The sequence below is a fragment of the Squalius cephalus genome (genome assembly GCF_949319135.1).
Source record: "Squalius cephalus genome assembly, chromosome: 21".
Classification (NCBI taxonomy): domain Eukaryota; kingdom Metazoa; phylum Chordata; class Actinopteri; order Cypriniformes; family Leuciscidae; genus Squalius; species Squalius cephalus.
In genome coordinates, this window is record NC_137142.1 from 30,572,455 (window position 1) to 30,597,621 (window position 25,167).

The 25,167-nt window shown below is 35.8% G+C and overlaps 1 protein-coding gene and 2 long non-coding RNA genes across 4 annotated transcripts in view; all 3 read right to left on the reverse strand.

The window, feature by feature from the left end:
* Nucleotides 1–1,021: 1,021 nt before the first annotated feature.
* On the reverse strand, nucleotides 1,022–17,369 carry LOC307149698. Its single transcript, XR_013819608.1, has 3 exons — nucleotides 17,291–17,369; nucleotides 1,166–1,271; nucleotides 1,022–1,089 (listed from the first exon to the last, which is right to left on the reverse strand). It is a non-coding gene; the product is annotated as an uncharacterized lncRNA (long non-coding RNA).
* Nucleotides 6,399–9,614, reverse strand: LOC307149699. Of its 2 annotated transcripts, none has more exons than XR_013819609.1 (3): nucleotides 9,543–9,614; nucleotides 7,530–7,614; nucleotides 6,399–6,477 (listed from the first exon to the last, which is right to left on the reverse strand). It is a non-coding gene; the product is annotated as an uncharacterized lncRNA (long non-coding RNA). The 2 variants fall into 2 exon arrangements; XR_013819610.1 differs by having other exon boundaries at nucleotides 6,460–6,477; nucleotides 9,533–9,598.
* Nucleotides 17,370–20,899: 3,530 nt separating the features above from the next.
* ablim1a (actin binding LIM protein 1a) overlaps nucleotides 20,900–25,167 on the reverse strand; it is a gene marked incomplete at both ends in the record, with an annotated part of 47,657 nt that continues 43,389 nt past the window's right edge. Inside the window, 3 exons of the mRNA XM_079855594.1 lie at nucleotides 20,900–22,608; nucleotides 22,706–22,786; nucleotides 24,954–25,028. Of these exons, the coding sequence (XP_079711720.1) occupies nucleotides 22,495–22,608; nucleotides 22,706–22,786; nucleotides 24,954–25,028 (270 nt within the window). The remainder of the gene's footprint in view (nucleotides 22,609–22,705; nucleotides 22,787–24,953; nucleotides 25,029–25,167) is intronic.

The following is a 25,167-nucleotide window of genomic DNA, read 5'->3' on the forward strand; positions in this document are numbered from 1 at the left end:
AAAATGTCTTAAATGTTGTGATACATCTAGTCAGATCTGATTTTAATTTTCACATGTATTTCATGTATTAAAAGCGAATAGCATCTGAGCATTTAATTCTGCATATTTTATAAATGGCAGATAGAATAAGGAAAACAAAATTCTTTCAAGAGAGCATTTGATTGGACAGAAATGTAAATGCCCATGAGTGCAACATGAGTCATCATTATCTGTGGTCTATTTTCTTAAAGGGTTAGTTCACCCAAAAATGAAAATTCTGTCAGTAATTACTCTCAGTTAAACCCTCATGTTGCTCCAACCCCGTAAACTTTCGTTCATCTTCGTAACACAAATTAAGATATTTTTTGATGAAATCTGAGAACTGGCTCACTCCTTCATAGGCTGCTAGGTATCTGCCAGCCCAGAAAAGTTAGTAATGGCATCGTTAAAATAGTCCAAGTGACTACAGTGGCTCAACCTTAAGTTTATTAATGGACGAGAATACTTTTTGTGTCGCTTGATAAACTTAAGGTTGAGCCACTGTAGTCACTTGGACTATTTTAATGATATCTTTACTAACTTTTCTGGACTGGCAGATATCAATTACCTAGCAGCCTATGAAGGAGTGAGCCAGCTCTCAGATTTCATCAAAAATATCTTAATTTGTGTTCCGAAGATGAATGAAAGCTTAGGGGGTTGGTACAACATGAGGGTGAGTAATTACTGACAGAATTTTCATTTTTGGGTGAACTAACCCTTTAAGTAGAAAAATGTGGCTTACTTTTCAAAATGCACCTATAACATTACACTATATTGTTCCACAAAGATGCATTAAATTGATCAAAAGCAACAGTAAAGACATGCATAATGTTACAAAAGATTTCTATTTCAAATAAATCATGTTCTTTTGAATCTATTCATCAAAGAATCTTGAAAACTGTAAATGAACTAAAAACTAATAGACATGGACTAGAAGCCACAAAACTCTAATTTTGATATCATTGGGCCTTGAAATAACCACATTGAGAAGAGAATGCGATTTGTGCGCATGCCATGATGCTAAGGAGGTTGTTGGCTGTTCCTATATCTTCTGTGGGATGAGTTACACACCTAAGTTTAATACATAGAGTTAGACATGTTTTAATCCTTATCCTTGAGTATGTGCAATAATAATAGTGATTCTTGCCTTGAGTTCAGAAAGCCTTTTCCACAGCTGTTGTGGGAAACAGATAAGGCTCATCTCCTAGTGTTAAAATGAGGTTTATGTGCTGGTGTTGACCACATCAAAGACCCTGCAGAAGAACAGATGGTCTTTCCTGTCATCCTAACCACGTAAGGTCTCAAGATAACAGAATACTCAGAGGAAATAAAGGATATGCCCCAGAGAGCTGTGGTTTAACAAAATCATTCTGCTCCACACCGCTTGATGAATTCGAACAGTCTCTGAGGTAATATGGGGAACTGAAGAAAAACAATTAGGATTTCCTCCCAAGCTTCAGTCAGGATTTCCTCTGAAACTTCCCACCACTAACGAACGTGCCACAGAAGTAGCAACAGTTCGGGTAAGGTCGTTGCTCTGTCAGGAGTGATAACTAAGGAGATTTTTGTTTTAAAAGCATCTTTAAAGTCATGCCTGACAAAGAGAGACACTGTTTTTATTGAAGCTTCAACACTCCCGGTTACATCCACAACACTTCAGCAGACAATAAGCTCAGACTCAGCGGGAGGTGTCTTTTCATCTCTCTTGAGGAGAAGTGCCTCAGTCAGACACCTCTCTCCTCCCTTCCTGTATCTCCTCCTGCACGTGTGAGAGCGTTTGCCCGGGCACAAGTCATAAAACCATTGGAAGTGCTGTTATGATGACCGCATGAAAGCCAACTCGAGTCCTAATGGACTTTGGGGCTTGTCAGCTATGAACAAAGCTTTTCTGGTGAAAATAAAGTGTCGGAATTAAAATTTGACATATTGTATTTGTCATTCCTACTTTGAAAGAAAAAAAAAAAACCTTTCACAAAATAATGTGAATTTGGAACGACTGCAAAGGTGGCTGCGTGGAATAAGTCATTCTTTATCACAAAATAAATAATTTAAGACTCCTGCACCTTTTTTAGGGTCTTTATCGCCCTGTTTGGGTTAAAGAAAAAGGTTGGGGTTGGATGGCACAGACATGTCTCTACAAATCCCAAGAATTTTGTCCCTTTCAATTGAACATTACCACTCAATATCTTATGGCTTGTCTCTGTTTAATAAATGGAGAGAGCAAATCTTAATTCATATGCATTCTAGACAAGCTGTTGAGAGTTTCAAATGCCAGTGAGGTGAATGACCGATAACAGGAATCTTATCTCTCTAGATCATCTGCCTAGGTTGAGACACCAGGCTACTTGAAGATCATAAGCAACATTTACAGATAAGCCTCATAATCACCCACACATTATATTTGATGATTATACTGATACCACCAGATGTACTTGTAAGGGATGCCAAAGTGACAAGATCATAAAATGATGTGCAATTTACTGGTATGGTGCGCGGTGCTATTCAACATAAAATACAATGTATGTGACAAACATGAGGCCAATAAAACATAATAGACACTAAAGAACCATATTTATAAAAATATTTAATTTAAATGGAATGATATAACATCTTACTGTTCAACATTTGTTCAACTATAATAATAATAAGAAGAAATGTTTCTTCAGTAGCATATGAGAATGTTTTCTGAAGGATCATGTGACACTGAAGACTGGGGTAATGATGCTGAAAATTCAGCTTTATTATCACGGAAATAACTTACATTTTAAAATATATTAAAGTTGAAAAGTGCTATTTAAAATTGTAATATGTGTGAAACTGTGTTTTTGATTAAATAAATTCAGCCTTGGTGAGCATAAGAGACTTCTTTCAATAAAAAAAAAAACATATGTAATATGTAAAACACAGTATGTGAAACAGTTTTTAGCATCATATTCCGTTGTTTATTTGCAGACACTTTATGGAGTTTAGAGGATACAAAAATGGTTAAGGGTAAAAAAAAACACATGGCAACAACAAAAGAAGTTTGTGAAACAAAACTTCATCCCTACCAATGATAAAATTGAACTTATGCCATACTCAAAAGCTCTCATGCCGTCTCAGTTTGCGATGAATCTGAGTTCTCCTCCCACTCCTCCAGACACCACTGAGCATCATTACTCTGTTTACTCGAAGGGGAAAAAAGAGCACATTCTATTTATCACCTTCAAGGAATAAGTGAACCAAAACAGCTTGACCTACAAGCTCACTGCTCAAACTTTAGGGAATATCCAATTAGATGTTATACGGAGTGTTCTGTGTTTAGTGCTAGTTATAGAGGAAAACATCATCTCCTCTGGGTCCCAGGTCTCTCTCTAGAATTGGTTTTCAGTGTCTCACTGGAGGAGTGCAGCATGAGTGGGCATCTTCTAACCAAAAGTAGAGCGTGTTGGTACATGCCCTGATTTTGGGCTCTTGCTCGCTGTTTAGGATCCCACTTCTGTCAATACCTCACCTCCCAAAAACAGAAGCACTGTGAAAGAGGAAAGGCACAACTTCGCACATTCACGGGGAAGATAACGGGGAGGAAATGGCTGCTGTTCATCCTCTTAACAATCATGCTGTGACATGACTTTCCCCTGTTAATTGAATATTTTTAAATATTTTCCCCTGTTAATTGTAGATGACAATTGGACTTGACAAACAAATTATATTATGCTAATGTGAACTTGTTAAGGATGTCACTTCCTTTTCAATGTGTCATTTAAAATGACATTTCACTATTGTTATAAGGTAGAATAAGTGGTGTGACAGGGAAATAAATAAATTCAGGAATCTATCATTATTTTTGAGAAATGTGATCGATCTTGCAAAAAAAAAATATCTTTGCACAATTTTGGAGGTGTTTCTATACTGTTTTAAAGAAATATTTTAAATTGAATTTCTATGACTGATTATACAGAAAAGCATAGTCTTATATTTTACCCCATATATATTTTATTTCAATAAGTTTTTAGTTCATTTTAAATGAATACATTATTTAAGCTTGCAAAAAAATACTACACCCTTCATATGCAGTAGTGGTCCAAAGTTATGTCTTTTCACATTTTCACCCTTTATTCAAATATTATAAAAAAAAAAAAATGATTTTGTATTGCGTTGTGCTTGGAGTCAATCGTTTTAGTTGTGATAACACAATGAAACATGCCAAATTGTGAAATTATGAACATGCAAAAACACGAGAGAACCAACGCAATATTAAACATAAAATATTTTCCTCATATTTTGATGGTTTAATCAAACTTGTATGGTCATTAAAAACAAATATGCCCTTCCAGACATCGCTCTTGGCCACTATATTCACTATGGCTGTCTATATTTAATGTCAAAAATATTTAAAGCAATTATGTTTTGACGATGATAAATCCTGATCTAAATAGAAAACACTGCATAAGTCTTATATGGTCACTCACCCGCAAACAAAATTTCTGTTTGCAAGTGGCAAAAGAAATATACCCAGACCAAAGCATTGCACCCGGGAACAATACAAGTGGACACCATAAAGACTAAAAGATTGCTAAGTAGTATTTCCTACAAAAACAAGGCGGTATTAGACTCTGGTAACCGATTTATAGCAGACTGGTGGTGCATTATGGGTGTTGAAGTTTTTTTTGCCCCAAAATAATGAATAAATAATAATAATAATATTATTTAAAGAAATTTTCAACACAGCTCTTATATAACGACAGTTAGTTCTTGTAGTGACCATGGCAGCATACTGATTTGGAGCAACATGAGGGTGAGTAAATAATGATTTCATTTTGCCTAAAAAATTCCTTCGAAGACACAAATTCAAAAACTGCAGGTATGATCGGCAGCTCAGAGACTAGCTAGCTTCATGAGTTTATTGCATGTGTTTTTATCCTCCACTAGCCTATCTGTTCATCTTTTTCTTTGCTAATGTCATTTTGCACTAAAGTGAGTGTTTGAAGACAGATTGATAAGTTTGTATTTGACTTTTTCATTATGTCCCATAAATTCCTGAGGAGATAACATTTTGTGGATACTTTGCTCCGGCCATAAAATCCCAAAAGACATTGCCATTAGCACAGTGTTGGTTGACATGAGGCATGCGACAGCTGATTGATGGATGTTAAAAACACGACACGCTGCAGCAGTTGCAAAATGAGAACGGCGAGAAAAAGAGAGACAGAGAGAGTTAAATAAAGACAATCCACACTCTCTTAGCAGCGGATAAGACGTCTTTGTTCTCTGTTGTCAGTAAAACACGTGAAAGACTTGAAGAGCTGCATGGGTGGGAGATTCAAAACATGCCGGCAAATCTCCCATCATCCCCTCAAAACAAAACCTCATTAGAATTACGCATCACATCTGCTGCTACACATTAATCCAGCTCAGACGGGATTCTCTCACAAAACTCTGTTGTGATTTGAAGACAATTTTGGGGTATTATGATAATTATCAGACTTTTGTTTTATCTGAGTTATATGCGAGTGTTGCTTGCCTGTGCAAAACCCACGGCCACGATTCTGAGGTGCTCTGAGCTGTTGTTAACTTGTTGAGAGGTTGTTGCTAGGCAGTTTGTGGTTTCTAGGTGCATGTTTTACTGTCTTCCAGGCAAAAATTGTAAGTTCGATCACTTATAGAGTTGTAGCAACCTTTCACACAAGCCACAATTTGAGGAATCTATCAGATTATTGAATAGATAATATTTATCTAACAAAAATGATATGACAAACTACAGCTACAGGTTTTATTTTACAATGCAAAAATTGCATAGAAAAACAAAAAGGTCACAGGAAAAGCATACACTGACTATAACAACATAATCAGTTTTTAATATTTCGTTGGTTCTCTCAATGTTAAGTAAATGATCTGGTCAAAATGAACTCGGAATAGAGCTCGAATGACGTAAAAAGTAAGTTACTAATGCTGAATTTTAGTATTGATTATTACAATTGAAATTCATGACTGTCTGTTATTTGTGAACTGTGTAAATATGCTGTGAAAGTGTATAATAAATATGATAATAAGTAATGTATGATAAGTTTTGGTAATAAAATGAAAAAATTAAATAACGCTTGAAGACTTTTTGTACTTTTACTCAAGTAATATTAAAAATAACTACTTTTACTGGAGTTACATTTCCTCAAGTACTTGATTGGTACTTAAGTACAGATCAGCTATTTAACCGTACTGAAGCCTGCTCCTCATAGTCAATAATGGAACCGACGCTCCCAAGGGAACATTTATTCACGACTTCCCTTTTCCGATCGTTTGCTTTCATGTAGCTTTCTATGCGTATCATGCCGTATCATATGTCTTTAAGGGTGGTTAAACGTTTTTATTGCTCTATGATACAGTGAAATGAATCCTCAAAGGTTATAATAAAGGTTTATTGAGGAACATGAACAGGTGCAGAACAGCTGTAGAATAGGTTCTCTTGACTCAGAAAAGGTTCTAAAACACACAAGGACATGCAATGAAATTAGCAGACCATAAAACATACAAGACAATACCCTCAGCTAAGACATTCATGGACAAGACCTTCATTATCATAGGCATTTCCATATGCATTTCCATTTGCAATGGAATAATATACATACACCAGTTTGATTAGAAGGCTTGTGCTCAATGTATTTATGACTTTAGAAACGATGCACTTAAAGGTATAATTCACAGCAAAACACACACACACGTTGAGTTTAAATGTTTTATGGAGACTTAGACATAATGATTTTTATACTGTACAAACTGCATATTCTCCCCCAAAGTTTCAACGGTTTTTGCACTTAAGTGGTAAAGATTGTTGTTATTCTATGATCATTTTTATTTTAGGGACAAAAAACACTTTTCATAATATCTTCTTTTGTTTTCCACAGATGAGAGAAAATGTGTTTTGTTGTTTGTGGATTTTGAAGCCACACTTGAAAATGTCTGGCATCTTATTATGAATATTTTGAATATTTTCTTTATATCATTTGAGACCTAATATTTTAATATTAAATGTTCTACTAGAAAAGTCTAATCGTGTTATATTTCATTCCAAAATTCCACTTATTTTGACATTTTGTTATGTAATGCAATGACATTCAAAAACGTTTGAATAAGACCGTCGCGTACAAGAGCTTTTTGTAGCCACTGTACTGTAACTAATATTTACATTCTGCATAAAAAGGTTGATTTGAATATCCTGCACTTGATTAATGTTAAACTCAGGTGTTATCAAAATGATTACGCAACAATGTCTTCAATCTACCAATAATGCACCAGAAGCTTTATTGCCATTGTTCTTTGTGTATTGCTGTTTGTGTGAGTGAGCAGTTAGTAAACACACCGGGTGAGTCACACATCTGGAGTCAATTATGCTCATTAGACAGAGTCTATCCATCATCACATGCAGCGGTTAATGGCTCTTGGATTACAGTGTGTGTGTATGACTTAGCACTGTAGCACACACACCCTCAATGAAAGCCATTTCCCATGGAGCTCAATGTAAACAGTAATCCTACCGGATCTCAGCAGGACGGCGTCAGAGCGTCTCCCCAGCATGCCCTGGCATCAGGCCAGCGGCCTCCTCTAAACTCTACCAGTCTGCTAGAGTAATCGAAAGACAAATATCAATGGGCATGATCAATAGCATTGACAATAAATCAGGCATTTAAAATACATGTTGGTATTCATCTACAAATCAACATGAGCTCTATATGAGCTCATCATCCAGCAAATGGAAATTCACCCAACATTGATCTCATCTCCATGTGGGGACACCGGTTCATATGAACCACATGTAACCACATGCACTTAATCATTAAGATTCAACATTGAACACATTGCAGAAATGACTCTTATCATGTGGACAGAATAGCAAATTATTGACATGTTCAGTTGTTATACATTGTTTGGATTTACACTGTTTGGATTTAAATAGGCAAATGCTTAAGAGTCTATGATTGGATCATTATTGCAGTGATTATTAGCATGTTATATGTTTGGCAACAGTTCTTAACCCTAATTGATGGAATGTGTAGCTTTTCATTTCTTAAACAACCATGTGACACATCATGGCCATATTCCAGGATGACAATGCCAAGATTCATCAGGCTCAAATCGTGAAAGAATGGTTGTGAGGAGCATGAAGAATCATTTCCACACATGAACTGATGCTCCTCTGAGTCCAGATCTTAAATTCATTGAAAGTCTTTGGGTTGTGCTGGAGACTTTACAGAGTGCTGGACTCTTGCATTCTCAATACAAGATCTTGACCAAAACTGTATGCACCTCTTGATGGCAATAACATCACAACATTTAATAATTTCAGCAAAAGTAACAGGGTTACTACAGTTATTTTTACTATTGAAAAATGAATTTCACAAATCAATCAGATGTTAGTTTAAGTAGATGTCTAATACATTTGAAAACTAGTCAACTAATCATCTTAAGGAAGCCCTGTATAATTATGCTTCAAAAACAGCTTAATGGAGCACAAAGAAATGGATCAGAATGCAAGGGATTGTTCACTGTGGTGAAAATCAATCTTTTAATGTTGTTTATATGTCTATGTGGTATTTTTAATATGCTTTAAGACAAACCATGTGCAAATTCATAAGTCAACACCATTGCTATTTTCTATTTTTTCTACATACTCCTTTAGTATTTTCTCCATAAAACTGCAGTGAACTAAAGACAGACTCAAAAACACGGTTATTGAAATCGCTGGTGTCTCTGACGTCACAAACTACCTTGTAACCAATCAGATCAACGTGTGATTGAGCTGATGTGAGTGAGTGGAGGCGGGGCTAATTTCCATATTCATAGAACTGTGAATACTAAATGAGGCAAGGGTGAAGAGTTACAATCAAGCTTGTAAGGCATAAAGAAACATTTTTCAAGGAAAAAACTTTAAATATGTAATGTTGGTGGTAAAAGATGAGTTTTAAGGGATACAATTATTGACTACAGGGGGACTTTAAACATTAGAGAGTTTTCAACTTGACTTTTTAAAGCCATCTTAACACAACGCTTCTGAAGGCGCTAGACACATTTTTTAACATGGAGGTTTTCAGAGAAGGAAAGTAAAATAAAAATAGATTTATTTAAACAACCAGTTAATTGACTATTCGGTTGTTGGACAACTATAACAGATTAGTCGACCATTATGACCCATCCCTAATTGGTATAAAAATGGACTTTGCAGGTTATTTCAGAAAACCAAAATATGCTAACATAATTTGTACAAAACAAAAAAACCAAACAATTAAATTAGATCAAACAAGAGAAACAACATATCCAAAATAAAGTTTGTAGCCAAAAAAAAAAAAAAAAGAATTGCATGTGTGGTATTTGTATATAAAATAATTATATTTCACTTGAATGTGGAAAATATAGTTTCTAGATTAGCACATCAACAAAAGAAAGGCACCCCAGGTATTTTTCTGAACACTAGCGTTATCATGTAAAATGCTGGTAAGAGTAGTAATTTCCTCCACAGCATTACTGCGTTTCCTGTTCTCACCTGTACTCACCCTCCATTAGTCGTTAGTGGTCAGGCAGACTGCGGTCCAGACAGCAGGTGACTCATCTGAGGAAACTATCTCAGAGAGTAATAGAAACCAGACAGAGGTCAAAACTCTGGTACATCCTGAGGGCGAAGGGCACATCAGGTCAGTTGTTTCTGAACAACTGAACAACTTCAGTGTTTCAGAACCATGTCAGTCTGGCTGATGGATATCTTTACTTACAACACAGCACAGCACAGCACAGCACGCACGTACACACACACGTATATATCCTACTTATTTTATTCTTTAATTGACTTTAGTCAGGGGGGGGGGGGGGGGGGGGTATATGCCTATTTAATGCATATTTTTGAGTAATATCTTATAGGTCAAATTTACTTTATTTATTTATTTATTTATTTATTGTGAGTGTTTTTATTTTGTTTACCAGGAGAAATATCCTTAAAACAAGATCAATTAAAAAAAAGTTTTTTTTTCATAGTGTATGTTTATAAGTGTAAGTTTTATTTTTCTTACCACACTGGCAAATGGGTTTCTTGTCCTAAGCATAAAAACGTCATTTTTTTTGTTTTGATTTTCTTACAAAAAGAGAAAACAAAATTGTGAATTGGGTATGAAAAATACTATTGGCCTATAACTTAATTTAAGAAATGCATACCTTCTGAATATTTAATTTTGTTAAAACTGATTGAAAAAAGTTTGTTATAAACTTCATCAGTACTCAATGAACAGCCTCAAAGCCTCATGTGCTTGAAAGTAAACATGGTATCTACCCTGACTGAAGTCTATAGAGGCGCCAGCAGGTTTGAGCATTTCATCCGTCAGCATGTGAAGTTCCACATCAAGTGCATTTCAGACTCGTTCTACACCTGTCCTGCGGGAGGGAACTTTGTCGAGGGTAAAGACCACTGACCTCATAGGGTGGGGTTTGGCTGTAAAATCCTGTGATGACCTCAGACTAGTACCTGCAGGGTGTAGTGGGAGTTCAGGTCACAGGGTCATGAGGGAAGAGCTCTCATTCATCAACTTCCAGCAGTCTTTCTCAAGATGGGTTTCCATTAGGGTCACAGCCTATCACACACACACGTGGATACAAGCACTGCAGGATACTCAAGCACTGATGGATGGATAACAAAAATGATTTGATTGATAAGGCAAACGTTTGCTGTTTAATGTATCAGTCAATGAAAATGTATGCCTACAGCTACAACATAAAACCTCTCTGTACTTGTAGACAGTGTCGTTTCATCTGTGAGACAGAAGTCGTGTGCAGCCGACAGAAAAAGTCTTGCTTGACTGAAGTGGAGTGTAAAGATGCAGAATGAGTAGACAGGTGTGTGACAACTGTGCTAGAGTAGAAGCAAATATATAATGCAGTAATTCAATGTTTAATGATGGTAATCAGGCATTTGAATCTTAACTACAGCATTCTACCTATTACCTGCAACAATATACTTTACTTTTGGACTTAAACTCTGCTCCCAACACTTTTTTTGTTGTCCACTAATAGCGTCTAATTTGTTTAATTTTTGTCAAACACATTTTTTGCTGTGTTTTCCCCTAATCCATCATGAACAAATGCTCAGCCACATCTCAAATCAAGACCATGGACATGACCACATTTTAAACATTAAATTAAAATGGTCAACTTCTTGACTTAATTTCAAAGCTAGTATTTTTTATGTACACTATAAATACAATTAAACAAATATTTTTTTTGCTTTTTTGCATAATTTTGCATATTTTACATAATGTGAATAAATTACTTTTACTGTTGAGATCATCAAATTTTTAAACTTTCTAAATATTGATGATTTTTTAGATGAAAGATGATGATTTTCATATTTTAAGCTAGAAAGGGGTCTGAGTCAAGGGTAAAATAATAAAATCTACACAAAGCATTTGAAAAACATCAAAAAATAAATGATGAGACATGATTAAAAAAAATCTGCTTAAACATAAATAAAAGTGCACAATAGTAATAATAAATACAATGCATATTAAACAAATAAAAAATATAAACAAATTAAAACAAACTTATTTTTTATTATTATTTCTTGAGCAGAGTTTTTGCATAATTTACTTGATTTTACAAAATTATAGTTACCGTTTAGATCATCAACATCCATATTATTATAAGAGATTTTCATATTTTAAGCTAAAAAATATATATATATAAAATCAATCTACACATAAAAGACATTGGAAAAATAGCAACAACAAAAAAGTCATGATTTAATTTTTTGTTATATTTTTGTTTAAACAAAAATCAACTACTGTTACATAAAAGTGCCTAATAATTATAATTATTATTATATTTTAGATAATATTTCCCCAAACTCTTATGTCCATGCATGCATGTCTCATTCACTTTTCATACATCTGGCATATTCTTACATCACATACGGTACAGTCAAAATGTTGACACTACAGCGTTGCATGCAATTGGATTTGGGAGAACACAGTTCTTACTGTGAAAGCCATTAGAGCTAGAGTAAAAACAGGCCAGAAAGAGACTGACAGCTGATTAACCTCGACTCACCCGCTGTTATTGCAATTCCATCTGCTGGATGTTGGTGTATAAGGGAAACCGTGATGCTAAAATCTCACTATTCCATTCTGTAATATTCAAAGGAGATTTAAATAAGCCAGAGACCTTGTAAGAAGGGAGACATAAAGGAACCAATACAGTATTTTGTTCATCCAGACAGTTTGTGTAGACATCCGTATGCTTTGTTCTCGCATGCGTATGAAGCGCAGTAGTTCACATTAGGTTACAAAGTCGTTCACAGAGACATTTGGCATTCATACATTTCTACTGAACAAAGAACTTGGTTTTCCTCAAATTGTAGGCACTGCATTTACATGTTACAGTGAATCTAAGCATGGCACTATGCTTCAACTCTCGCCTTTGTAAGTGCACTGAAGCTTTTATTCAAAAGGTGTTTGGAATCACAGCTTGTCCCCTCAGCGGGAACCCCTGTCCAAACAGTCAGAGGACAAATCCCCTCACTTCCTGCACCATAAGGCACATTCTCCACGGTAACCCACAATGGAGGCTTTAGAGGAGCACATTTACAGAGTGCTAAAGGCTAATACAGTCTAGCCTAAAAGTATAAAGAATGCTGAGAATTAGGTGTGAGCAGACCAAAATCTAGATAAAGGAATACGCAATTTTATGACATGTTAACATTTAGGACACATTTTGCTCTATATTTTCTCATTAATGTATATCTTCACTCTTACATCTGTAAAGCAATCGATAAAGCACAATGTCTACCAGTTTTTACCAACTTTTTAAAATCATATATATATATATGATAAACATTGCATAGGATATAAGGACTAAATGTAATTTTATTTCATTCAAATTGAACTTTATGTAATTTTCATTTATTTAAATATGAGTGTACACTGAAAAAAATGGTGTAAGATTTACTTTGAAACAATTTTCACTCAGAAATTGCTAGTAAATTTCACAAATAATTACAAAGAAACGGCATGTAACGTTGAATTAAATGTGTCATTTTAAAGTAGAAAGACTGAAAGTACTTCCTTGTAAAATGTACTCCAACTCCAACCCTGACCCTAACCCTATAACCAACTTTGATTTTTATAGTGTATTTTGTCTTATTGCAATAATAGCATAAAATTAGTTTAAAAAAATTGCACTAAAAAATGTGTTAATGAGTAAACATTGCATAACAGTGCAGTAAGTCAAAATACACAATACAATCGGAAAACTATGCAGTGTTGCTTCTAAAATATATTTATTTTGTTTTAACTGAAAAACAAGTAAAAAAAAAAAAAAGTCTAAAATTTTTTGTGTTTTAAGGTTTGATTTGACTTTTTCTACAATGAAAAGGTTTGCATAGTAATCAGTTCACCAAGCTCTCATTAGTCTAGCTTAACTAGTAGCCTAATAGTTTAAGTGGATTTGGTCACTATAGAACAGTTTATTTATATCCGACTATGCACAATCCTGTACATGCTTGCCTTAATCTGGCCTGATTTAGAATAAATGCTCAGCTTGAGGTGAGATATCCTGTAGCCCAACATGTCAGGAGCATTAGCTACCATCCATAGGTAACAAACCGTTAATGAGATCAGTTTTAAATGGCAACAGGAGGTCAGTGTTGTACACAAGCAAAAACACTCATTAAATCATCCACAGCTCTTTACAGCATACACCTCTCACCTGGCTGGGCGCTAACTGGCTGCTAACGTTTTCTTCCAGGAAAGATAAACAGAGATGATTGCAGAGGTGAATACCATTCTAAGTGGAAACAACAAGGGTTCAGTCACAGGTGGACATGTTGAATGGGTATTTTGTATATATTTCTCAGTTGATTGATTCTTCAGAGTTTTTAAGTGACCTCTTCAATCTGATTATGTGAAAACTACTGTATCTGTCTTCATGCACAGATGAGTTTGTGTACAGCTGCCATAATAATCTAGTTGTCCTGCTAAATACCAGAAGATGGTAAATGGTGCCTGTTGAGCCCCCGTGGCTTATACCATCGGCCACTTTATTAGCTACACCTGTTCAACTGCTCGTTAATAGAAAAATCTAACCTGCCAATCACATGGCAGCAACTCAATGCATTTAGACATGTAGCCATGGTCAAGACGATCAGATGAAGTTCAAACTGAGCATCAGATTGAGGAAGATGCCTTGTTGATGCCAGAGTTCAGAGAAGGTATATGCCTGATGAAACGTTGCTAATAAAATTTTGATACTCGTTTGCAAGTGTTGATAGTGTGCGGGATTTCCTTGTTTTTTTTTTATAGTTCAGAGAAGAAAAGCCAGACTGGTTCAGCTGATAGAAAGGCAACAGTAACTCAAATATACACGCGTTACAACCAAGGTCTGCAGAAGAACATCTCTGAACGCTCAACACATCATACAGAAGCAGAAAACACACCGTGTGCCATTCCTGTCTTTAAGACCAGGAAACTGAAGCCACAGTTCACACAGGCTCACCAAAACTGGACAATAGAAGATTAGAAAAACGTTGCTTGGTCTGATGAGTCTCGATTTCTGCTGCAACATTCAGATGGTAGGGGCAGAATGAAAGCATGGACCCATCCTGCCTTGTATCAGCAGTTCAGTCTTGGCACACTTTTGGCCCCTTAGAACCAGCTGAGGACCGTTTCAACGTCACAGCCTACCTGAGTATCGTTGCTGAACATGTCCATCTCTTTATGACCACAGTGTGGACCCATCTTCTGATGGCTACTTCCAGCAGGATAACGCACCATATCACAAAGCTCAAATCATCTCAGTTTCTTGAACATGACAATGAGACTATTCTCAAATGGCCTCCACAGTCACCAGATCTCAGTCCAATAGAGCACCATTGGGATGTGCTGGAACGGGAGATTCACATCATGAATGTGTAGCCGTCAAATCTGCAGCAACTGTTTGATGCTATCATGTCAATATGGACCAAAATCTCTGAGGAATGTTTCCAGCACCTTGTTGAATCTATGCCATGAAGAATTAAGGCAGTTCTGAAAGCAAAAGTTGGCCCAGCCCAGCACTAGCAAGGTGTACCTAATAAAGTGGCCGGTGAGTGTGTTAAAAAGAAAAACTCAAATAAAGTGAACTCAGATTATTTGTGTGACTATTTGTATTAGTGCTGGCCTCATGCTAGTATATGCTGGCCTTTTTAGCAGGAATATATCAATCCCAAAATGCTAAGTGACAAGGATTGTGCAGCTCAAGTAGGCTTGAGATATGGACCCAGAGAAGTGACCCCATCTGGCTGAAGGATATATTATTGTCAGCTGTCTTAGTCATGTATAGAGGCTTAACTGTTTGCGTTACTAGGGAAATGATCTCTCGAGTCATAACGTATAAGCCTCTTGTTTTACAGGTGACCCTTGGTCCAGTCTCACTAATTAAAGATGCCGTAATTTAAAACAGCAATAAAAGTCCAATCATGGTCATCAGATAAAATCAATACAAGAACCGATTGCGTCTCAGCTGTATCCATTTCTTATTCCTTTGTGACTCTACAAGCTTTTCTGTTACATGGAAAAACTGCTTTATGGAAGTGACGAAGTGACTCTTTCTGTGTTTATGTGTCTGAGTTTAATTTGTGTTAGCAGCTGTTTGCATCTTCCACATCCAGAATAATCAATAGCACTCAAAAGACTTCATGCAGTGCAGTCTAATATTTTATTATGTGTTCAGCAACTATATATTTAAGTGTTGTTTCCATCTTTCAATAAACTGCACAGCAAAACCTGCAATCATCCAGTGAACACAGTATACCTCTCTTCGTAATCTGTACAACTATATACTGTATTTTTTTATATGAAACAATTTATTGTTTTATTCACAGAAATTGTTAAATGTTATTGCCAGTGTGGATTGCAAAAAAATTAGTAGTATGAAAGCCAATTTCAAAGCCACATTATGTGAAAGAAAATGTAAAGCAGAAAGTTATATGAAGTACACTAACAAAATAGTTATATACAGAGTACCATTCAAAAGGGGTCGGTAAGATTTTTTTAAATGTTAAAGACGTCTTTCATTTTTAATTACCGTTTTCTATTTGAATATACTTTAAAATTATATTTTAAAATTTAATATATATTTTATTCCTGTGATGCAAAGCTGAATTTTCAGCATCATTAGTCCAGTCATCAGTGTCACATGATCCTTCAGAAATTATTCTAATATGCTGATTTGCTGATAAAAAAAACAAAACATTTATCATTATTATCAATGCTGAAAAAGTTGTGCTGCTTAATTTTTGTGGAAACTGTGATACAATGTTTTTTCCCCCCAGTATTCTTTGATGAAAATACCATTTATTTAGAATATAATTCTTTTGTAACAGTATACATGTCTTTACTAGCACTTTTGATCAATTTAGGGTGTCCTTGCTGATTACAAAATATTAATGGGACTGGATTTTAAATTTTTTTTGAGTGGAAACAGGACTGGAAACTGGAACTGGACAAAACCGGAAATTTTTACTGATTTAAATCAAATCACATTTGTTCCTGGTTTCAAGTGCAAATCTGCAATCTTCTCATCGAATTACAATTCACAGAAATAACTAGACTTTTAGATCACAGTCAGAAGGATCTCTCCTGCAGTGCCACATTATCATCATCTGCTCCTTAAACACACAGCCACATACCAAAGCAGTGTTATCAGATGACCCCACACTGAGGTGCAAAGGACAAACATGACAGCTCTTCACCCCCTCAGAGAGAAAACAAGCCAACTGACAAACCAGAAACCTGCGTTAGGGATTCTGGAGATAATCAGCTCTGCAAGCGGTTTGAGTGAGTCACAAAACGTTTTGGACCCTGTTTACACACGTATTTAAAGTGAAGTGAGACATTTCTGCACCATTAGCGGTACCAGACAGAATAACAATAAACCCAACATGTAGTCCTGCTCCAAATTGGGTTTATTATATTCTAAATTTAATTTAGCAACATCGACACTGTTATTCAACTGAACTGAATCAACATTGAACTGACTCAAAGTGAATACAGAAGACAGATTGAACTCATTTCATAATTGATGAGCTTCACAGTTCTTGAACTGAACTGAATCAACACTGAACTGAATTGAGCTGAATATAATGACACTATTGTCTTTTTTAGAGCTGCAGAATTGAATTCTGCTTGCATCATTGATCATTTGTTCCTGTTTATTACTGTGAAGCTGCTTCAAAACAACTGTGCTGTATAAAAACAAGATGACATAGATATATTGCACACTTTACCTTTAACCGCAGGCCTGTGCGTGACACTGTATCACTTCTTCTTTGGGTTTCAGACAGAAATCATTTCTGGACTCTTATCTCAGTACTGGAAACAAGTCAACAAGTAGAAACAGGACATAAAGTCATCAGTCAAAGGACAACATGTTAAAAACACATAACAGATCATCTGTGTTGAGGTTAAGCCCCATTCAGTGAGACGATAGGATCCTCATCCGGTTATACAGTCAGCATTCACAGACTTGAGTTATGAATATTATAGAGAATAGAGGAGTTTGGGAACGTGGGTTATGCTCCATGAGTTCTGTCTCGAACGGGAGGAAACTCTTTCTGCCTCGCTGACTGTGAAAAGTTCACATGACGCACTGACATTTCATTGGCACGGCCCTTTTTGTCTCTTATGAATCGTGTGGATTTGTGATGTTGCGTAAACCTGTTGTTGATTTCTCAGCCAGTTCTTCCGAAACTAACAATGCAGTGATGAAAGTCTAATGATGTTGTGGTATATGACACAAAACCAGTTTAAAAAATATCTCTGATGTCTAAACTAAATCTAAACATTTTAAACATATATGCTATGATGTTATTTTGCATTTAATCCAATTTTGCATAACATTTTAACACCAGTGAGTCAGTCTGATCAAATAATGAGGAACTTAAAAAAAACGTAATATCTCAATCATTACATCGGTTCTTACTGGAGATTTCAAGCACATTGCATAGCCAATGTCTGATTGAAGCTCATGTTTATTGAACCTCTGTCACCAGCTCCAGATCACACCTGAACTAAGGTCAATGTAGGTTCACAATTCACTGCATACGAAAGAGTTGGAAAGAGACTCAGAGATAGATGTGTATTAATAAATATAGAGGAATTCTACAGTAGGGCATCTGCATCTGATATCCATATCCATATATATAAATAAGCAGATATTCAGATGGATACAGACAGAAACACAAGAATGAGTGCACATGAGAGAGCGGTGTCTGTTGAGCTGGTTTGCTCTGGACAATAAACTCCACCTTTATGACTTTTTATGATCTGTTTGCTCTGTCCTGCTAATCCAGGTCAACATTTGACAGATAACACACAACACATACATACCTTCCAGCTATCAAGACAGACAGACAGACAGACAGACAGACAAACGCACGCACACATTCACACACACGCACATGTTGTGTTTTCATGTTTTATGGGGACTTTTCATAGACATAATGTTTTTTATACTGTACAAACTCTATATTCTATCCCCTTACACTAACCCTACCCTAAACCTACCCATCACAGAAAACTTTCTGCAATTTTACATTTTCAAAAAACATCACTTAGTATGATTTATAATCTGTTTTCCTCTCTAGGACCAAAACATTTCCCCACAAGGACGCACACACACACACACACGCACGCACACACACTCATAAGTGATCAATTTGGAACACTTCACATTGGCAGCAAAATAGTGCTTGAGACTCATCACAAATCACAGTTGATTACAATAGTTGCCAAGCTATTTATCTAACATTTACAGAGAACAAAAAAAAAAAAAAAAAAAAAAACAAAAAAAACATGTATTAAAATAATTTTATTTATAATCAACATTTTCTCGTTTCATCTGTCATCGTGTGTCATCGTGGATGGAGTGTGTTCACTTTAGGTAAAAGAGAGAGAGAACAAAAGTAGGCTATATTTGCTAAGGGTTATTACATTCCCTGCTGGTCAGCATGAGTTTAATTAAAGACAGGACTGTTTATAGCCCAACCTACAAAGACACACAGGAGGCACAGAATTGATCGCTGTCTGGCACCACACACACACACACTACATGCACTCTCATGTCATCAATACACAGCATCGACAGGAGAGCGTCTCTGCGCCAGGTTTTGCCTACATTATGGAAAATAAACGTGCACAAAAGTAGGCCCAATGTAACCAGAAATTTGCATAAAATGCGAATTTTTGCGTTTTCTGTGAGGGTTTAATCCCTAGCTCATTGTTAAAACAACTGAAGTCGATGGAAATTCCCCACCATGACAGAAAAACACGTGTGTTTATGGTCTGGAAAGCTGTGAAGCTGCCAAGTTTCTCCCATCATAATGCTTTGCTTGCTAAACATCTATTAGCACGAACCGTCATTCGCTGGTTATATTGCAAAATATAATCCAAGATAAATATATGTAATGGGTCGGACTGTTTGCTGAAACATCATCACAAGATCCCATTGTGATGGGTTTTTTGAAAGTGAAATCCGTCTGTTTTAAAATACATAGGCTAATTCTATTTTAATGTCACAATTTAGCTAATGGTGATTTATACTATCAGTGTCTCTGCTGACCTTTATGGCAGTTTTATGAGTTGTGATTTACCATCCTCATTCATGCATTATTGAATTTTTATATCATGGTCAAAGGATAGGTCATAGGCAGATCCATTTATTTAAGACAGAGAGGTACAATCATTCTAGTGGATTCTTATTTGCACACTCTATAAGACAGACAGGTTTATTTGTGTAGTGACACCAGCAAATACACACAATGCGACACTGTGGCCCTCTAGAGGAGGAATACAGTATCAAAATCAATCCTATAAATAGTATGCACTAACCGTTTGAAGCTTTTAAAAAAATCTATATGCTTATGTTGTAATTTTAGGAATCGTTTAGTTAAAGTTATTCAGAACTAACTTTGCAAAAATATTTCCATCATGCCTGACAGAATGGGAATAAACCGCTAAAGTCAGCCACTGCTCCATGAGGGAGTGAATGTTTGGTTAGGGTACATGAAACTGGAGGTTAATTTTGAGATTTTTTACCATCTGTCGTTTTATCAGACCGGATGGAATGTTTTCGAATGAGACAAATCAACTTAATACTGCAAAATATCACAGAGCTGATCAAATCCATCACTAATACTTACTGAGGTTTGTGCTGCGAAATTCCCTCCAAATTTATGTCACTTCCTGTTGGATGATGCCATCAAGTAACTAGCCTTTTAAAAATTATATTACAAAAGACAGGATGGAAAGTGATATTAAGGACACAGGAAAACCCTGGTTAAATTGTATTATATTTCAGTGCATCATCTGCTCAAAACAAAATTATTAAAAAAAGTCACCTGTCTTCAATGTATTGTGATTTTATGATGAAAGTAAACTAATATGATTTTCACCTTTTAAAATGATGAGTGTAATATTTTTGCATTTGATCAGCAAATATAGTGGTGGTTACATATTCAGTTTGTCTCTTAGTAATTATTAAAACATAGGCTACTGAATGGTCCTTAAAAACGACTATTCTATATTCTGTTACACGAAATAAAAGTATTGTTTACAATAATACTGGATAATAAAAGCTGCAGTTCGGCACTCTTCCCATATTGATGGAAAAGCTGGAAATCTAAGGTCATTTTAATATGCTTTCCAGCCATAGAGAAAAATCATGGAAATGACAAATGAAAAAATGTAAAGATGTGAAATTTTATAAAAGTATCAGTAAAACGATAAATGGTCAAAAAGTGTCAACCCTGTATCTAGTTGAAGGAAAGTTAACTAAAAAAAAATTATATAAAGAAATCTGGTTCATAAACATTGACAGCCACTCCTAATATGAGAGAGAAACAGAGGAAGTAGAAATAATGTATTTCCTCATCTTTTATTCAAACCTGTCACTGTAGTTGATCATGGTGTTTCATGAGAATGTTTTCATCTGAATTCGTCTTGATTTGGTCCAGCTAATACCGTAATCCTAGTGTACTGTAGTGTGCATTAAGAAATATGTCACACAATAAGACGTCAGATTTGATTAATGAGGATGAAATAAAATAAAAACAGCTGTAGACTACAACTCTTTTAGAGCCCGTTCTCTTGTAATGCCTTTGGTTTTACTGAGAGTTGCTCATTGAAACATTTTCATTTACTGTAGAAATACAATTGAAATACAATAAATTGGCAGTGTGAGTATCAGCTCTTTAAAAAAAAGTCAAATGCAGTTCATTTTTACCTTAAATTTGTATTCTATTATTTAAATGTACAATATACTAGGGACATCAGCATTGTTTCAACAGTTAAATTAGCTTCAGAAAGCTTAAAGGTGAAATGTGTCAGTTCTGCACCACTAGTGGTCTCAAATGAAAAAGATATGGGTTTGAGAAGCCCATACTTTGGCTCAACCAACACAGCCAACAAAAATATGTTCTAAGAACGTTTTGCTAACGTTCCGATTAAGTTATGAAAACGTTCTTTCTGAATGCTCTCAAAACATTTAAAAAGTTCATTTTTTTTTTAAAAATGAGAACGTTAGAGAAAACATTAAAGGAATGTTGTCTCTGTTTTATCATTTTACAAGTATTATGTGAACGTTAATTTTGAATGTTTTTACGCAGTAAGTAGCAATGTTTGATTATTGTTTCAGAAAAACAGTCCATGCATGATGTATAAATATTTTTGTGCTAATGTTTTAATAGCATTATTAAAGACCAGATAACTTCGAAAGAACATTCTATTAACGTTCTCAGAAGAACGTTTGTTCATAACTTTGAGAGAGCTTTGCCAGAACATTCTGAGAACATTCCCTGTTAGCTGGGAATGATATCTGGAGTGTTTTACACCAGTCAAATTTTTATTTTATTTTCAATTATGTTTGTTGCTGCTATTGGCCCAGAAATTACACGCTTCACCTTTAATTTTACAGATGCTTTAGAGGCTGGTACAGTAGTAAAGGGTGAATACATGGATATGTGCTATGGATTACATTTCTTTGAACGCATTCAAAACTTACATGAACAGGTACAAAGACACAGACACCCACACAGTGTAGCATCTACAATCCCTCCCTGAACAAAAGTGACGCAAACAGAGGAGTCTTTACTGGAACACTGAATTAAATGGATTATGACTGCAAATGTACAAAGGTTCAGATGATCAGACCTGCATGAACATGATTTTCCAAGGTATGCAAGAAGAACAAAGAACAAAAAGACAAAGACTCATTTCTGGAAGAGGGAAAATTAAAACAAGAGAACAAAGTGTTGCAAATTTTGGAGATATATCTGAAATGCTTGGACCCTCCGTTTATTACAAACTGACATCGTATGATAATATTGCAGCATGGTACTTTCTTCTGGCTATAGTTTTAGCAAGAAACAACAGAAGATTAGCAAACAGCTGTATGATACATCATGTGAGTGTGTGTAGATGTTGTACATCCTGGTTAGAAGAGTTTGGCTTTCTTCTTCAGTTCATTGCGTTTCCACAGAGGTAACCTGTCGAATTCCTTAATTTCCATCCCAAAGATTTCAAAGAACATCTCTGGAGACAGGTGGCGCTAGAAATGCAGGTGAAAATTGATAAAAAGTATAAAAATCACCTGATTATATCATAATGCGGTGTTTTGTAATACACTGTATGCTGTGAGCAATTACCTCTAGTCGGGTTCTGTCCACATCTCTGGGCAGTTTGGAGCGACCGCGGCTGGTTATCTTCAGCATTTCATATGGATATACCTTTAAAGGACACATATCAATCAGTACAAAAATGCACAAACTCGTTTTAATTGTTTGAAATGTAGTCTAGGGTCAAATAAATCAGGAAAGCATAAAGGCCCGTTCACACCAAGAATGATAACTGTAAAGATGATAACCACACCAGCGGACAATATCGTTCTGTTTATTGTAATCACGATTTAAATGCTCAATGGATTCTGATTGGCTGTCATGTTTTTATCGTTCATCAGCAAGAAAAAATCATTCTGAAAAATGAAATCGGATTCCAACGAAATCGGCTGTGTCCCAATTCAGAGGCTGCATACCTACGTTTAAAAGTGTAATTTGGCAATTTCTGTCAAAAAATGAAATCCTGTCATCATTGGCACGCAATGAATTCTGGGGTGGCTGTGAAGGATCCATCTGTTGTATCCTTCATGTCACAGGAAACGAAAAAACGCATATTGAAGCCGTCTTCAAACTGGGACAGCCTTCGTCGTGCAGCGGTGACGCAATCTGCCTTCGAATGCGCCCTTCGAAGGATACAGACTCTGAATTGGGACGCAGCTATAGTTTCTCTGTGCCATTATAGTTGTGGTGTGAACTTTTTGCGGTTGCTCTATATATTTATGTCGAAGAACAATTAGCTGGAATTACTTACTGTTGTGGTCAGAATTATTGGCACCCCTGGTAAATATGACCAAAGATGGCTATACAACTTGTTGCATTGTTTATCCTTTTGATCTTTCTTTCAATTTTTTTTATCGCATCTTTCATTGAAGTAAAAGAATTGAAAGTTGGGGGAAAATCACATTATGAAATAAATGTTTTTCTCCAAAACATGTTGGCCACAATTATTGGCACCCCTAGAATGTTTTTATGAGTAAAATATCTCTGAAGTATATTCCCATTAATATTAAAAAAAAATTAGCACACCAGGGTGACTAGGAACATAAAATTGTCTAGCTATGACTTCTTACACATCAGACGTCATATAGTTCTGATGTGCAGCAAAAGATTGTTGAGCTTCACAAAATAAAAAAATAAGTGACTGTAAGAAAATAGCTAAAGCATTGAAAATCCACATTTCCACCATCAGGGAAAGAATTAAGAAGTTCCAGTCAACTAAAGATGTTACTTAGTTGTGTCTATATTGTCTAAATTGGTGGAAACAGGGATAAAAAGCACCCCATGCCCCACGGTCAAATATACCGCTGGATCTTTAATGTTGTGGGCCTATTTTTATGCTGGAGGTCCTGGACATTTTGTTCAGATATATGGTATCATGGATTCTTGCAAATACCAACAGATAAAAAAGATCAAAACCTGACGGCCTTGGCTAGAAATACTAGAATGGGCCGTGGATGGATCTTCCATCAGGACAATGATCCAAAATCAACACAAAAATGGATAACTCTGTAGACCTGAACCCTGTAGAAGATGAGTGGGCTGAACTGAAGAGAAGAAGCACCAACATGAACTTGTGAATCTGAAGGATCTGGAGAGATTCTGTATGGAGGAATGGTCTCTGATCTCTTGTCAGGTGTTCTCCAAACTCATCAGGCATTATAAGAGAAAACTCAGAGCTGTTATCTTGGCAAAAGGAGGTTGTAAAAAGTATTTAATTAAAGGGTGCCAATAATTATGGCCAACATGTTTTGGAGAAAAACATTTATTTCATAATGTGATATTCCCCCCATTTTAATTTTTACTTCAATGAAAGGTTCGATTTTCGAACTTTTTTGAATGAAAGATCAAAAGGATTAACAATGCAGATTTATTTTTACAGCCATCTTGGATCATATTTACCAGGGGTGCCAATCATTTTGACCACAACTGTATTGTAGAGTTAACGAAAGTTTTCCTGAGCATTGATGTTTGAAGCGGAATGCCAGTAGACTGTAAAGATTTTAAAACGAGCAGTTCATTCTTAAATCCATAAAGATCTAACCTTCATGAAATACAAACTGGAAGACAGAACACAATGAGGCCAAAGCTGAAAAGGGGCGGGACTAAATAAGGTCTATATCTTTATCGTTATAGCTATCGTCCTTGATGTGAACGGGCCTTAAATCCGGCTGTAGAGTACCATTACATCCAAGTACTTCCTTGGATGTTAAGCAGCCTAATAATCGAACTCGTATTCAATACCAGATAATGTTTTGCTAGTTTAATATGTTACACTTGCTTTTGGTTCCAGCATGTTAGGCATAGACACTCCTCTGTCCATTCTAGTGGCTGTACGGTGGCCATCATGCATGGCCTAGAAACAAATCAGAGACAGAGGGAGAACATGAAGCTACTTTAATGAGCCATGACAGCTGTTTCTATCAATTTTAATTCACATAATGTTGTTTGAATGAGTATAAGATATTCTTTTTAAAGAATAGGTACAACGGGGC